Source organism: Mixophyes fleayi, chromosome 1 (genome assembly GCF_038048845.1).
Source record: "Mixophyes fleayi isolate aMixFle1 chromosome 1, aMixFle1.hap1, whole genome shotgun sequence".
Taxonomy (NCBI): domain Eukaryota; kingdom Metazoa; phylum Chordata; class Amphibia; order Anura; family Limnodynastidae; genus Mixophyes; species Mixophyes fleayi.
The window spans coordinates 373,930,628-373,945,489 of record NC_134402.1 but is presented as its reverse complement, the minus strand read 5'-3'; the positions used below and the strand labels follow the sequence as shown (position 1 = coordinate 373,945,489).

The 14,862-nt window shown below is 37.3% G+C and overlaps 1 protein-coding gene across 1 annotated transcript in view; it reads left to right on the top strand.

The window, feature by feature from the left end:
• The window catches only part of SNX2 (sorting nexin 2), a 29,919-nt gene extending 15,490 nt beyond the window's left edge, over positions 1 to 14,429 (top strand). Inside the window, exons 8-15 of the mRNA XM_075179166.1 lie at positions 2,974 to 3,049; positions 6,752 to 6,865; positions 7,094 to 7,187; positions 9,336 to 9,541; positions 10,185 to 10,328; positions 12,992 to 13,072; positions 13,199 to 13,270; positions 14,005 to 14,429. Of these exons, the coding sequence (XP_075035267.1) occupies positions 2,974 to 3,049; positions 6,752 to 6,865; positions 7,094 to 7,187; positions 9,336 to 9,541; positions 10,185 to 10,328; positions 12,992 to 13,072; positions 13,199 to 13,270; positions 14,005 to 14,055 (838 nt within the window). The 3' untranslated portion in view covers positions 14,056 to 14,429. The remainder of the gene's footprint in view (positions 1 to 2,973; positions 3,050 to 6,751; positions 6,866 to 7,093; positions 7,188 to 9,335; positions 9,542 to 10,184; positions 10,329 to 12,991; positions 13,073 to 13,198; positions 13,271 to 14,004) is intronic.
• The last annotated feature ends 433 nt before the right edge of the window (positions 14,430 to 14,862 follow it).

The following is a 14,862-nucleotide window of genomic DNA, read 5'->3' as shown; positions in this document are numbered from 1 at the left end:
CTTTTCAAAGTCGTTCAGAAACTTACATTTGCTAATTTTGTTTTCTGCTTCCAACACATCAACTTCAAGAACTTACTATTCAATTATTGCCTAATATATAACACCCCTCGGCAGGTACCATTGTAACACGATTAACAAGTTTAAAGTAATATTTTTAAGTTGCTTGTGCCTATAACATTTAAAGCTGTAACTAGAAAAATAAAATCACTTTAAAATTGAAGTAGTTAACAATTGTATCAGTTAAGGGGTGGGATATATTAAGCAGCAAGTGAACAGTCAGTTCTTGAAGTTCATGTGTTGGAAGCAGGAAAAATGGGCAAGTGTAAGAATCTGAGCAACATTGACAAGGGCTAAATTGTGATGGCTAGATGACTGGGTCAGAGCATCTCTAAAATAGCATGTCTTGTGGGGTGTTCCTTGTATGCAGTGGTTAGTACCTACCAAAAGTAGCCAAAGGACAATTGGAGAGCCAGCGAACAGGGTCATGGGGCGCCCAAGGCTCATTGAAGCTTGTAGTGGGGGGGGGGGGAGGCTAGCCGGTCTAATATAATGCCCTCAGAAATGAATGCTACTGTAGCACAGATTGCTGAAAAAGTTAATGCTGGCTATAATAGAAAGGTGTCAGAACACACAGTGCATTCCAGATCGCTGTGTTGCTGCAGACCACTCGGAGTGCCCATGCTGACCCCTGTCCACTGCTGAAAGCGCCTATAAATGGGCACATGAGCGCTAGAACTGAACCATGGAGCAATGGAAGAAAGTAGCCTGGTCTGATGAATCACGTTTTCTTTTACATCATTTGGACGGCCGGGTTCGTGTGCATCATTTACCTGGGTTAGAGAGAGCACCAGGATGCCCTATATGAATGCAAGCCGGCAGAGGCTGTGTAATGTTGTGGGAAATGTTCTGCTGGGACACCTTGGGTACTGACATTCATGTGGATGTTACTTTGAAACGGACCACCTAACCAAACATTGTTGCAGACCAAGTACACCCCTTCATGGCAGCTGTATTCCCTGACGGCAGGGGCCTCTTTCAGCAGGATAATGCGCCCTGCCACACTGCAAAAAAATTAAGAAATATTTTGAGGTACATGACAAAGAGTTGAAGGTGTGGCCTCCAAATTCCCCAAATCTCAATCAAATCCAGAAGCTGTGGTATGTGCTGGGGGGGGGGGGGGGGGGGGGAACTTCAGAGCCATGGAGGCCCCACCTTACAGGACTTAAAGGATCAACTGCTAACCTCTTGGTGCCAGATGACGCAGGACGCCTTCAGAGGTCTTGTGGAGTCCATGCCTCCATTGGTCTGCGCTGTTTTCACAATATTAGACAAGGGATTTTAATGTTGTGGTTGATTGGTGTATGTATAATATGATTGTACAGTATCTGTTGTGCTACTTATTCAGGAGGTGCATTTATTGGAAAGTTAACATTTCATCTGTAAAAGTAATGTAGTCTTAATGGTTAGAAATACTGAAATTGGCGCATGCATTGTGTTTGTAGACGTACAGCAGTAAGAGGTTGTATTACTCTGAGAAGTGATATGTAGTAGCTGTTTTCACACGAGCTTTAGTCGTACTACAAACTTTTCTCATTGTCTATACCTACAAAGGAAAAGGCTTGTTACAGATTAATCTTTGTATGTTTGTGGTGTGATTCTGTGTGGAATTTGTATGTTGTCCTGTGTTTACGTGGGTTTCCTCACACACTCCAAATACATACTGGCAGGTTAATTGGCTTCTGACAAAATTAACCCTAGTGTGCTTATCTGTGTCTGTGTATTTCCTGCCAGTCACCACCTCTCCTCATGTCTCCCTCATTGTCAATAACACCACCATTTCCTCAGTCTCCCAATCTGCCTTGGTGTTACACTTGACCTCGTCCTCTGCTTTTCACCTCGCATCCAGACTCTCTCTTCCAGTCCTGTTGACTCCACTCTTCCTGTCTCACTGCTCCACATCTGCTGCACCACTTTGCAAATCCCCACACTGGCTCCGTGTCCTTCAGAATCCAATTCAATCACTCGCCCTTACATACAAAGCCCTAAACACCAGGGGCTAGATTTACTAAGCTGCCGGGATGTTGCCTATAGCAACCAATCAGATTCTAGCTGTCATTTTGTAGAAAGTACTAAATAAATGAAAGCTAGAATCCGATTGGTTGCTATAGGCAACATCCCCACTTTTTCAAACCCGCAGTTTAGTAAATAATATAACCCCCAAATCTCATATCAAAATTCTCTCCTTCCCTGGTTCTACCTCTGACCTGCACCTTGTCTCATTTCTGTCAACCACCTCTCACCTACAAGACGTCTCCTGTGCTGCTCCTCAGTTATGGCATTCCCTACCACGCTCAATCATAACTTCCTAAAGCCTTCAAATCTCTAGACATTTTTTTTTTTTTTCTCCATAGAGCTTGCCTTATCCTCGATAATACAATTCTCACTGATGCACATAAGCATCATAACTGCCCCAATCTCCACTCAAAGCCACATTTGATCCTCTTGTTTCAGGTGTGCCATCTTCCACATAGACTGTAGTTCTATAATGAGCAGGGTCCTCCATACTCTGTTTTCATATCTGCATTTATTTTGTGTACCTTGTTTGTCCCTGTTTCTATGTATGTCTTGCATAGAGCACTATGGCGCCCTACAAATCTACTATTATAATAATGGGAATATATATGGTAAGGTCCACTGGGGCAGGCACTGCTGTGAATTATTAAATATTGTACTTGCGTACTATGTATGTGGTATATAAACAACTGTTAATTATAATTGTCACTTTTTTCTTCTAGATCCTGTAATAGATTGAGGAATAGGTAGTTTATCTATAACAATATATTTGAATGCCTGTGCTTAACCCTGGGCTATGAACCTTATTAGCATTGCTTATGTGAACAGTCTTATGAAAGTTGCAGAATGAACTTATTCTTGGCAGAGACTTCATTAAACCTATGTATTTTTAACTCCTAGATATCTTCAAAGAACAGTCAAACATCCCACTCTGCTGCAAGACCCTGACGTGAGGCAGTTCTTGGAAAGCTCTGAGGTACATGTGTTTTTTGGTTTTTTTTTTTTGTGTTATGTATAGTAGCATTCTTTATTTATCAACAAGCCCTTTTGTTTAGAAGTGCTCAAAAAATATTCCCTTTTTGTACATGTATTTTATTCTTCACAGATAGAACTAATTTACTTTTGGTAAATGGTGCGTGATAGTGTGGAGAAAACGTCACACTGTATTGGCTCCATGACTTCACCCTGTGTGTACTGGGAGTGCAGCGTACCGGCATGGACTGCATCATTTGTCTAAAGTAAACTTGCTCCGAATATGGGAATTTTGAGTTTCATTTTTCTCTCTCTTGCGCTGCAGGGTGTCTGGAAGTGGGGGCACCACAGACTTAGTGCACAGTAATGGGCAAAAACACCCTAGAAAATTTAATGAGTGCTTTTGCTTCATTATTTTAGTCTAGACCTATGTCGCTAGAAATGTTTAAAGGGAATGGGCACCTTATTATTAATTGCCCAGAACTACTCTGTCCCCTATTGATCGAGCCGTCTTCCCTTCCTACCTCGCCTCTTAGTACCCCTCCTCCCCTAACTTGTTAATAATTGCAAAGTCCTTTCTCTTACCTTGTCTTTCACATAATTGTTTAAATAATATATACCAGGTTTTGTTTTTGTTTTTTCAGTATACTCATTTGTTATAGCTCTTGCTTTTTGCAATTAATAAAGAATACCTAAAGATAAGTAAATGTGTAAACCCCATGGATGGGAATGTTTTTTGTTTTTTTTTGTTTTTTTTTTGTCCTATCTTGTGTTTAAAATTGAGACAAAATAGTTGAATGCTTCCTTGGATTAAAATGCAATATCTCGTGAACAGTAAGATTAATTTTACCTAAACCAGTCAAATTAAATTTATAATTTCCCAATATAATCTTTAAATATACCTTTACTTCCTTGTAAAACAGTCACTAATCTATTCTCTTTTTTATTTATATATTTTTTACAATGTTGTTTGTTTGTATTACATCTCCTCAGTGTTTAGAATTGTTCGATGCCGGATATTAAATGGGATTTGAAAAGGGCAAAAGTGAAAGCAATCTAGCATAGTGAGTCTCTTGAAGAAACATAATGCTAGCTCTGTGGGCCATACAGTGCATGATAGGCGGCCTTTTGCATTATGAGATAATAACTTAAGATAGAATAGATGTTAGGCAGCCATATTGTTATTAGTCATGGAGGCTGGTGATTGTGAGCGCCAAAAACAGAAGCAGGTGTAAAGGTGGAAGACACGTGAGGTACTGTAGATAAGGCAGCGCAACTAGAGGGAGCTCCTTGTAGAACTAAAGGAAGGAAGAAGGAAAGAGGGGTAGTAGAAATCCAGAAGCTGTAGCCATGCAAAAGCAAAGTAAAACATTAAGTTGCATATAATGCAGTATAAAAATGAGAATAAAAATAAACAGGTACAGGGAGTGGGAGTAAGGAAAGTAATACTCCCAAGTGCAAGAGGAGATCAACCGTTCTATAAAAGGAAAGAGAGGGAAGAAAACTTCCTGCATTTTGGAAATATAATGTGAAAATCATTTCATAAAGGCCATTAGGGGGGCGGCCAGAGAAAGGAAACAGGAAAAGATGATTTGGGGGGGCTGTAGGGGAAGAGATGGTGGTGGTTAAGAATAGGTGATCAAATACAGTCCTGTCTGCAAATGAACCAGTCAGTCTATTTAATGTATAAGGTCAGTAGACCTTATAAAACAAAGTACATATGGAGTAATCCAAAAGTGATTGAGTATAAGAAATTAAAAGAAAGAAGCATAATCAAAATATATAGCAAGCTGTCAAGTTTTCTAAATACGGGTGCATATAATTTCTAGAGCTCATAGTTCATAGGCATCAGTTCAAAATAGCAGGTTAGGTAAACCAGATGCCCAAGAACTAAGACAAGTCCCAAAACAACAACATTGAAAAAATATGTAACAGTAGCCTAGTATATGCAAACCATTAAACTTATTCTGGCAGTGCAGAGGGGCCATAACCTGAATACTAGTCATTGGGCTGCTGGGGCAGCCAGAATAAAGAGAATTCACAAATAGCTGCAAGGCCATCTCTAAAATGAAAATGTAAAGAGGGAGGAAAAATCTTGGGGAGAAGGATGTGTGGAAAAAAGGAAAGTGGAGGCAGATGAGGAAAAAAGAAATGGATGTGTGGGTAGAGAAAGTAGGGGCAAAGATAAATAAAGGAAATGGATGGGAGGATGATGGAGGGAGAGGTTCTGAGAGTGGAGCCGCGAAGGGAAGAAAAGTGAATAAATAGCAAGATAAAAAAAAAAAAACCTGTTGAGATCCGATTTCCACAATCAATTAATCAATAGATTTTGAAAGTTTTAGTACATATGAGTTAGTTAAGAAATAGTTGTGAAAGAAAAGGAGCACAGTTAATAAATAATCATTTGTTCCAGACAGTATAAAATGCAGCAGGTACAAATGTCAGTGTAACTTGTGTTGCTTAATTTTTGAGCAGCAGACTCAATACCCCAATAACCTGAGAACTGTTCAGTTCCAAAACACCAATAACACCTGAAAATGGGTAGCAATGGCCTGAAATGGACTGGCTATAGAACTGATTTTGGTAGTCCAGATGGATTATAAATCAAATGACAGGCCTGGAGCTGCTGTACAGACTGTCTGATTAGGCATCAGAATAAACAGGATAGTACTTTAGTATGTCAAAAATGGGCCAGTTATAAAAGAGGTACAAACTTCAGAACCAAAGCCCTAAATATCTTCAGGTAAGTCACTATTCTGGTAAACAATTGACAATTTCATTCCTCTGATTGCAAAGGTTAGTGAGGAGGTGAAATGACTTCTGCCTGGCCAAGCTTGAAGTTGATACCTTTTGAAGGTATTGAAAGGCACTGTCTGGTCAAAGAGCTGTAAGAGCAGCTTTCTTAGTAGTGTAATGGTTGGAGCAAATGCATCCTTTGGTGGTTCTCAATTCTTGGGTCGTTGTAGTACACAGTGGATCTGGTCAATTTTCATAGCCAAGATAAGGAGGTAAATGAAAATAAACCCATCAGGTGTGGGCCTGTTGGATGTTGGTGAGCTGAGCTTTTGCCACTAAAGCTTTTTGTAAAGAAGTCAGCATTGTCCAACAGTGGAGCCCCTTTTTCATTTTAGGAGACATTTGTCCATCCTCGTAGTTGAGCTTTGCTAAAAGTTTATAAATGTAGCTGTATAGAAGCAGTTATTACCCCTGAAAGCGGGAGCTCCTATAACTTGCATCCGCTATAGGACACTGCTAGGCCATACATCTGTTTGCATGACATTTTAATATAAGTAGACTGTTTATTATTGGTATTTGGAGCAATGGATTGGGACATGGAACCTCCATTCTTTTGTGTTAAAAATATATCCCCAATAATATTTGTTTTATTTTTATAGATTAAATGAAGGCAAGGTTGTACTGGCTACTTCATTTACTTGCTTTAAGCTGTGGAACTCTCTCTATTGACCTTTGCCAAACGCCACGTTTGTTCATCTATATGTAAAAACAGCAAATGAAAATCTATTTTTTTATGTTTACCTCTGGGATAACTGTGAAGGCAGTAAATCAGAAAAAATGGGTTTACTCTGTATTGAAATGTAATATAGTGGAGAAAACGGAACATCCTTTTTTATTTGCACTTTGGTACCCTGTTAAGACTCCAACCTTTTAACTGGTTTGTTTGCCCTTATTTGTCATTCAATTGCAGCTGCCGAGAGCGGTTAGCACCCAGGCATTGAGTGGAGCAGGATTATTGAGGATGGTAAACAAAGCTGCGGACGCTGTCAACAAAATGACAATCAAGATGAATGAATCGGATGCTGTAAGAGCTGATTTTTTTTGAACTGTATAATGATGGCCTTACGAGGTTAAACAATTTCATTCTAAGCTTGTAGAGGAAGAAAGTAAGATAATTTACCTATTGACTCTATTCTCTTTGGTCTGTTGACCCACGCAGTTGTATCTAAGCTTGTCAACCACTAGTAAATCTAATATAACATAGTTTTTGTTCCTTGATAAATTGGCCTTTTTCATTTTTCTTCACCGTCAGTGGTTTGAAGAAAAGCAGCAGCAATTTGAAAATCTAGATCAACAACTTAGGAAACTGCATGCAAATGTTGAAGCCTTGGTGTGCCACCGCAAAGGTTCGTTTCACTACCTTCTCAGCAAATCTCCTATGTGTATATGTACTATATAATTCAAATAAAAATATAATATGTATATTATTATATAGAAAGAGTAAAAAAAGTACAAGTCTGATTTTATTTTATTGTACACATTTCTGTACGCACGCTATTAATATTTAATATATTTTAACAAATATAATACACTATTATGTGTTCCTGCTTGTCTGTTTCTTTCTGGTGTTACAAGGGAATAAGACCACAAGAACATACTATACATATAAGCGTTGTATCTTTTAGATACACATTTACTTTACAGTTTGGATAATCCCTTTTTGCACTTTACTTAAATACTACACTAGAAGGTGCCTGTACAGTTTTCTCTTACTTGCTCTTTCTACAGATTCTTCACATTTGCCATTCTTTAGGAGGATACCTGATGTTTTGCCAGACACCTACATTGAACACTTAGGGAGTGATGTTATTTCTGCATTATTTGTTTTTTACATTTATGTATCATATACACTGTTTTATTTTACTTGCTTGTATTGGTCTTAGACTGTATTGCCGCTATCACCTCATTGAATTAATCTTATTTGGTGTGTGTATGTATTTATATTGCACTCCATCTTATGTTTCTCAATGTCTGATGTTACTAGTCGTCAAAAAGAAAATCTTTCACTTCTGTGCCCATGTTAGGATGTTGCTCAACCATTCAGGGAGCTGTAAACATAACTATATTTTACATTTATGTCTGCCTTGTGTTTATACATTACCTGTTTCTGGTTCATCCTTTACGCCCTTCATCACACCTCAGCCTGCAGCGACCTATCACAGATCACCTCACAGATGCGTGATAGGCTGACCACTTTTCTTTCTCTCCTTAAAGAAAATATATCATTAAACAGAAAGTACTCCAAAACTTAATATAATTCAATGGTTATTAAGACACTAAAATGTTTCAATGTATTTTTCATAAAATGACTACTCATGTAAATGTTAAGTAATAGAGCACCCCAACTTTGAACTATATAATAACGTGAGGCTTCTTGGAGTTTTGTAAACTGTATAAAACTTTCCTCAAATATGATACTTCACGTTATTGCTACTTACGGTGCCTCTAGAAGCTGCTGAAGGTGAACTACGGTTTCACACATGACTTGTTGGTTTCCTTATTGTGTTAATTCACACAGGAGATTAGATGTAATACATGTATAGTGTGTGTATATATCTAATTCTGCACCATTATGTAAATTATAGAGCTATATGTATTATTCATTTGTTGAAACTGTAAAATGTGCTTCAATTTTGTGTGTGTGTATATTTCTATAACTCCCTCTCCCTCTCCCTTTGATTTAGATGACTTTTGCCAACACAACATACAAGTTTGACAAGACTTGCATCATTATCCCTTGCTGTTAAAATTTAGATGTTTTGGTCCTGTTTCCCCCCCCCCCCCCCCCCCCCAACCTTTACATCCTGACTGTGCATGGCCCTAATACAGATGCCAGTCTAATATCCTGACTGCAGCTTACTCTAGGACATCCCAGGTCTTCTGCAAGTCATCTCTGTAGAGAATGATGACAGTAGTTTCCTTAACCTTTCTCATGCACCTCAAATTATGTACTCCTAGGTCCTGAGTCAAACCGCATGTAAATTGGCTCTACATACTCCCAAAGTTAAAAAAGGAACGGATGTAAAGTTACGTGTGGTGTTGACTATGGATGTAGGTTTACTCTGCTCTACTAGACCAGACACTGCAGGCAGGATATGTCCAATGCCTATGTGGAATATATCAAAAGAATGCACAGAAAAAAATATATTAAGCCATTAATGTTGCTTGTCAGTAACAGTCTTTTATGATTATAAATGGAAATTTAAAAAAAAAAAAATTCCTTTTGGAAAAACATTAGGCTGTTTTTAATGTCTGCACTATATAAAATACATGTTTACAGTTGTCTAATAATGTAGATCAATATGTCATATAAGAAATGCTGAAATTAAATGAGCAACGATAGCAAATAAGTATAGGATGATTATACTTTCATGTTATCCCATGTCTGTACGTGGTAGTCTCATCATATAAATGCTTTATTTCAGTCTTGTTATTGTACCTGCACTAATATCAAGAACATGGTTGGAATGTTACTTGTTCTCCTTAATTTATAGAGCTGTCGGCTAACACTGCTGCATTTGCAAAGAGTGCAGCTATGCTGGGAAATTCTGAGGATCACACAGCTCTGTCCCGAGCGTTGTCTCAGCTCGCAGAGGTAGAAGAGAAGATTGACCAGTTACATCAGGAGCAGGCATTTGCTGACTTTTACGTGTTCTCAGAACTATTAAGTGACTATGTTCGACTTATTGCTGCTGTAAAAGTAAGTCTGCTGCACCAGCTAGCAGTGCAGAGTCCCTGTTCCACTAAATTAATTCTCTCTGTGCCTAAGAAGCAGGCCCTGCCTGTGTGTCATGTGAGATTTCCCTGATGGAATTCATTAGTCAGTTGAAACAAATCAAACCTAGATAATGAGGTGCATAATGTTTATTTACAAGACTAATATTTATAGTAATGTGGAAGTAAAAGTACACTATGCCATGAAACATATAAATATGTATGTAATGTGTGTTTTTTTTTTTTTTTTAGTGCTGTGCATAGAAAAAATGCCTAATCATCACAGTATTTGGGCATATTCAGTTAGGATTCCAGTCCGCGGTAACGCGCCGTACCGCAGAAAATGCGCACTATTGCCGGAAATACGGTACCGCAATAACGCAGATTTTCATACGCAACCCTATGGGCTGAGAACGAAAATCCACGTTATTGCGGTACCGTGGATAAAGTTTGCGGCGCGTTCCCACGGACCGAAATCGTAATTGAATATGCACCTTAATGTCAATATTTACTTCTATATCTTTATATAAAGCTGCTTGTATTTTAAGTTTAGTGGCCCTTTGTAAAACATTGCTGGAGGTAAATGTACTTGATTGTTAGAAATACTTATTTTTCTTTTACTCTTGCAGGGTGTTTTCGATCACCGAATGAAGTGCTGGCAAAAATGGCAAGATGCCCAAATGAATCTACAGAAGAAACGCGAGGCAGAGGCCAAGCTTCAGATTGCTAACAAGCCTGACAAACTTCAGCAAGCAAAAGATGAAATCAAAGAGGTATATTTTATGTTTTGGAACATTGTTTTGCTACTGTGTGCGTCTGTCTGCCCAGTCTGTTCTTGTTCTGAAATGCTTCAAGTGTGGAACCTATTATGTGCAAGAGTAGCCAGCAGCACCAAACCAAGGACTCTAAAGCTGTCACCAGCTTAACACCATTATTTCTTACTCTCATGTAGATTACCAATGAACATAACTGATACAATGTTCAGGTTTTTATTTTGTAATTACTAATGGGGTCTGGGTTTTGGCACCCTAAGCTAAAACATGGATTAGTGATCTATTTGTGCAGCCCTAGTTAATATTTTGAACTTCATTTAGTTGGTGTTCTGCTGCCGGTGATCTTTAGGCAATCCGCTTGATATGTGGATATGGCATTTTCATGTTCTTGTTAGTGATCCTTGTCTTTGTGAAGCAAAATATTTAAAACAATGAATTTTTGATCATTTCTTCCCTATGCTTCGTAAAGGAGATTGAAGAGGTAGGATATGATTCATCATAATAATCATTCACTTTGCTCACTAGTGAACTGTCAATATATTAGTTAATGTTTCTAGTACTTGTGTCACGACTCCCTCTATATGTTTTCTGCCAATTGTCTGTGCCATGATATCTTGTTTGTAAATGGTTCACGTATGTGACTTTGTATGTCCTGCCAACATATATGATTTCATTTTACAATTTGTACTTGACTGTTAAACTATTACATTGCTGGATTATGGTGCTCTGTCCTGTACAAAACAAAAATACCTTTCTTCTTCCATTGTAGCTGTCAAATAGATGTTGTAACATTTAATGTCCTTTTTATGTTGATGTTTCTGGTGTTCAGATCATGGATAACAACCAATTGATTTACTTCTTACTTTGCTTTGTGTAGAACTACAGTTATGTGTTTTTATTTTAGAAAGGTTTTTATCTTGGGATTGCTGGATTTGTTTTATCCTACATACTAATTGTGTTCTGCTACATTTCCTATGTTTAAATACTCTCCTTTTTTTCTACTGCCATTTATTTTATTTCTTTATAGTAATTTTTTTTTATTTTTTTTTTTAAGCTAATACTGAAATTGAGCTGTAACCACTTACATGGCATAGGATATGTTAAAGTACTTTACAATAGAGAAATGCTGTTCTTGTCTGAAGGCCTATTAACTCAAACATGTATAAAATGTGAAGGAAAGTATCTGTTTTTAGATTTCTTGAACAGATTGAGAACCATTGAGGGACATATTTAAAAGGAGGTGCTGCTGGTTCCTTTTTAACATAAGGGTTAAACAGCTTGGTATAGATGTTACACTTATATATTTAAAAAGGCAAATACATATTTGAGTCTTTTCAACTAACTCACCCACTGTGCTTAGAGTTGAGGAATTGCTGCTGTTTCACACCTATTATGTTACAGTACTTTTCATCCACTAATGCAAGAAAAGCGAATTGAAAATAGGATTCATTCCCACTTCTGTCTTCTAAAACTAACAAACCTTAGAATATGGGTGTCCAAACTCAATCCTCAAGGGCGTCCATCAGGTCATGTTTTCTGGATTTCTGTCTGAATCTATTTGGTTGGGTCTGTGATTATCCCACCTGTTTCTACACTCACCTGTGCATGATTAAAGATTAAGGACGCTCCTGAGGACTGAGCTTGGACACCTCGGCTTTAGAACCTTTTTTTTTTTTTTTTAGTCATGTGTTACAAGTACAGAAAACTCTATTAGTAGAAAATACACAACTCCTAAAAAGCTCATGGATAACCCATTGAAACTGCATCACAAAATGTGTGTCTGTTTTTAATTTGTAGTTGGCCATTTACTCATCGCGTGTGTGTAGTGCAAAGGTCATTTACACAGTGACCGTAATCCATTCAGGCTGGAAAAGTCACCAATGCAACATCAACTGCTCAGTGCAAAGACCGTTTATATGAGAATACATTCTGGGGTGATGGCTTCCACCAGTACACATTGGTCTGGTAGCCCAGCAGTCAGCCCTATCTTTGCTATCCTGAGTACATGGTGGTTGTTTTTCTAAGTGACACACAAACTTGATTTTAGAGTTTTCAATTTGAGGTACCAGCTAGTTAAATACTGCTGACACTACTTGTGGGGGGAGTCAAATAATGTAGCTCAATATGTCAAAATAGGAAGCTCTGCAATTAAATTAACAACAATTGCAAATAAGTATAGGATGATTCTACCTTCATGTAATCACATACTGATTATTTTTTCTGTTTTGTTAAATTGCTAATTACATGAAGAAAAGTGGTACCATTTTCTACACGGTAGTCTCATCATTTTATTTTTACCATAGTTCACTTTTAAACATGCAGCCACCAGATGCACATAAATATTCTATACATAGAAGGTCCAAGGTCGTATAAAATTAGCCAATAAAATTGCAAGTAAACGCTACCACCTTGGTATGCAAACCTTTGCACAAGTGCATAGGTAATCATGTGTTGTCACAGAAGAGCAATTACACAGTGATTTTCCAATTTTGCAGTGTGTACATTAGTTTTTCTGTCACTAGGAAGAGAGCGAACAAGGCTGAATGTTTAAACAAATGTACTTTAATATTGTACAGACTTACTGAATAAGTGAACTATGGCTTCGTACGAGGATCAGTGTACAACAAAGTAATATTACACTAAACTTATTTTTGTGTTCTCAGTGGGAAGCCAAAGTTCAACAAGGAGAACGAGATTTTGAGCAGATCTCTAAAACGATTCGCAAGGAAGTAGGAAGATTTGAGGTACAGATCTTATTTCACATGCAAATACTAGTTTCCATAGATGCTCTTACTGTATTCTCTGCCAGTATCTACCTATGTATTTTACTTGGTAATAAAACCCTCTGTTCTAATTTTTGTTTCTTTTAGAAAGACCGTGTGAAAGACTTTAAAACAGTTATCGTCAAGTACTTAGAATCATTAGTACAAACACAACAACAGGTAACTGATTATTTTGGACTTGCATGGGATGGGTTTGATTAATGAACAACAGTTAAGTTAGTTTAAAGTAGTTTTTACAGTGAACTGAGCAGTAGTATAACCATCATCCTGGGAAACCAGACTGATTCACTTGTATATTCAAGTTTCATAACAGAACAAAATACAGATCTGTACTGTCAAGATAAGCTGATTTTATTGTAAAATCCAATAGAACAATATAGCCAATATAAAACATAAATAAGCCAGGACAGACAACCCCATTTGTTTTCATGTGTGCTTAAAGAAACCTATTTCCATCTTATTGGTTAATGGTGAACCATTTAATACTTACAAACTGGATCACTCACATGATTTGTTATACCAGACTTCATAGTGAAATGGTTTCTTTGTGTCAGTATAGTCTATTTATGTACATTTCTCGTTCTCCTCTCTCCCTTTCCCTTTGCTTTGTTAACCTAATATGTGAATATTTTCTACTTCTACTTTCTACATGATTTGGTAAGTGTAGTGGTACTATAAAAGCTAGGTATATTTTTACTATGACAACAGCTTGGCTATCCATGCTGAATAAGGCTTCACAGATGCTGTATTCAACAAAGATTATCAGATTTAAGGGTTGATATACAGTGACTTTAATAAAAAATCATTCAACCAATGACCAAGAAAATATAAGCCCCTTGCAATTAAAAGTTTGCAATATGTTATTAACTCAAGTTTACCTCTTTTGTTCTTAGCTCATAAAGTATTGGGAAGCATTTCTACCTGAAGCCAAAGCCATAGCCTAGAATGAAGAATACTCCACGCTCAACTCATCAATTGATATTCACCGCATTCCACAATAAAATCGTGTTTAAAATCAAAGAAAATATCAAGATAAACCACTCTATATTTTATTAACATGTGGCTTCTTTTTATATACTACTGCATTTTAATATGAGTGCTGCATGTCCTGACCCATTCCAATGGACTGTGGCATGATATTCTGCAATATTTTGCTGAATTGAACACTAATGTGTCTTACTATTTTGCATTTAAAAAGTGCAGATAAAGGCAAGAAAGTTTTACTTTGAAGTATTTTCTTTGAAAAATCAGTTCTGTCAAATGATATTTACCTTATCTTTATGAATCAAATTATTGCATTTATAAATGTTCACTTACACATTCCTGTACAGATATTATGATTTTGTGATTATTATAATAAAGGTATATTCCTTGTGAAATGTGTACCAGATTCCACAAACGTAATCTTCTGCAACAGAATATGGGGAGGATGAAGGTTAATACATATCATGTATTCTCATGATAGCACCATGTTGTATGGACTTCTGCCATTCTTAAACACCTCAACACTGCTAATCCTGCAGCCAGCGTTGTATGGAGAATGCAGCTTTGGTATTTCACAATACGTGAGATCCCATCCCATATAATTTATGTATGCCTGCATATCCAGGTCTTGCCTTTAGAATATTATACAGTTGACACACAATGGGAGACTTAATAGCAAGTCCGCTGCTATTTAGTGAACCATACAGCTGGTTCTGGAGACCATAAATGTAGATTTGATAATTAGTTATCCTGTTATGTGAAAACTA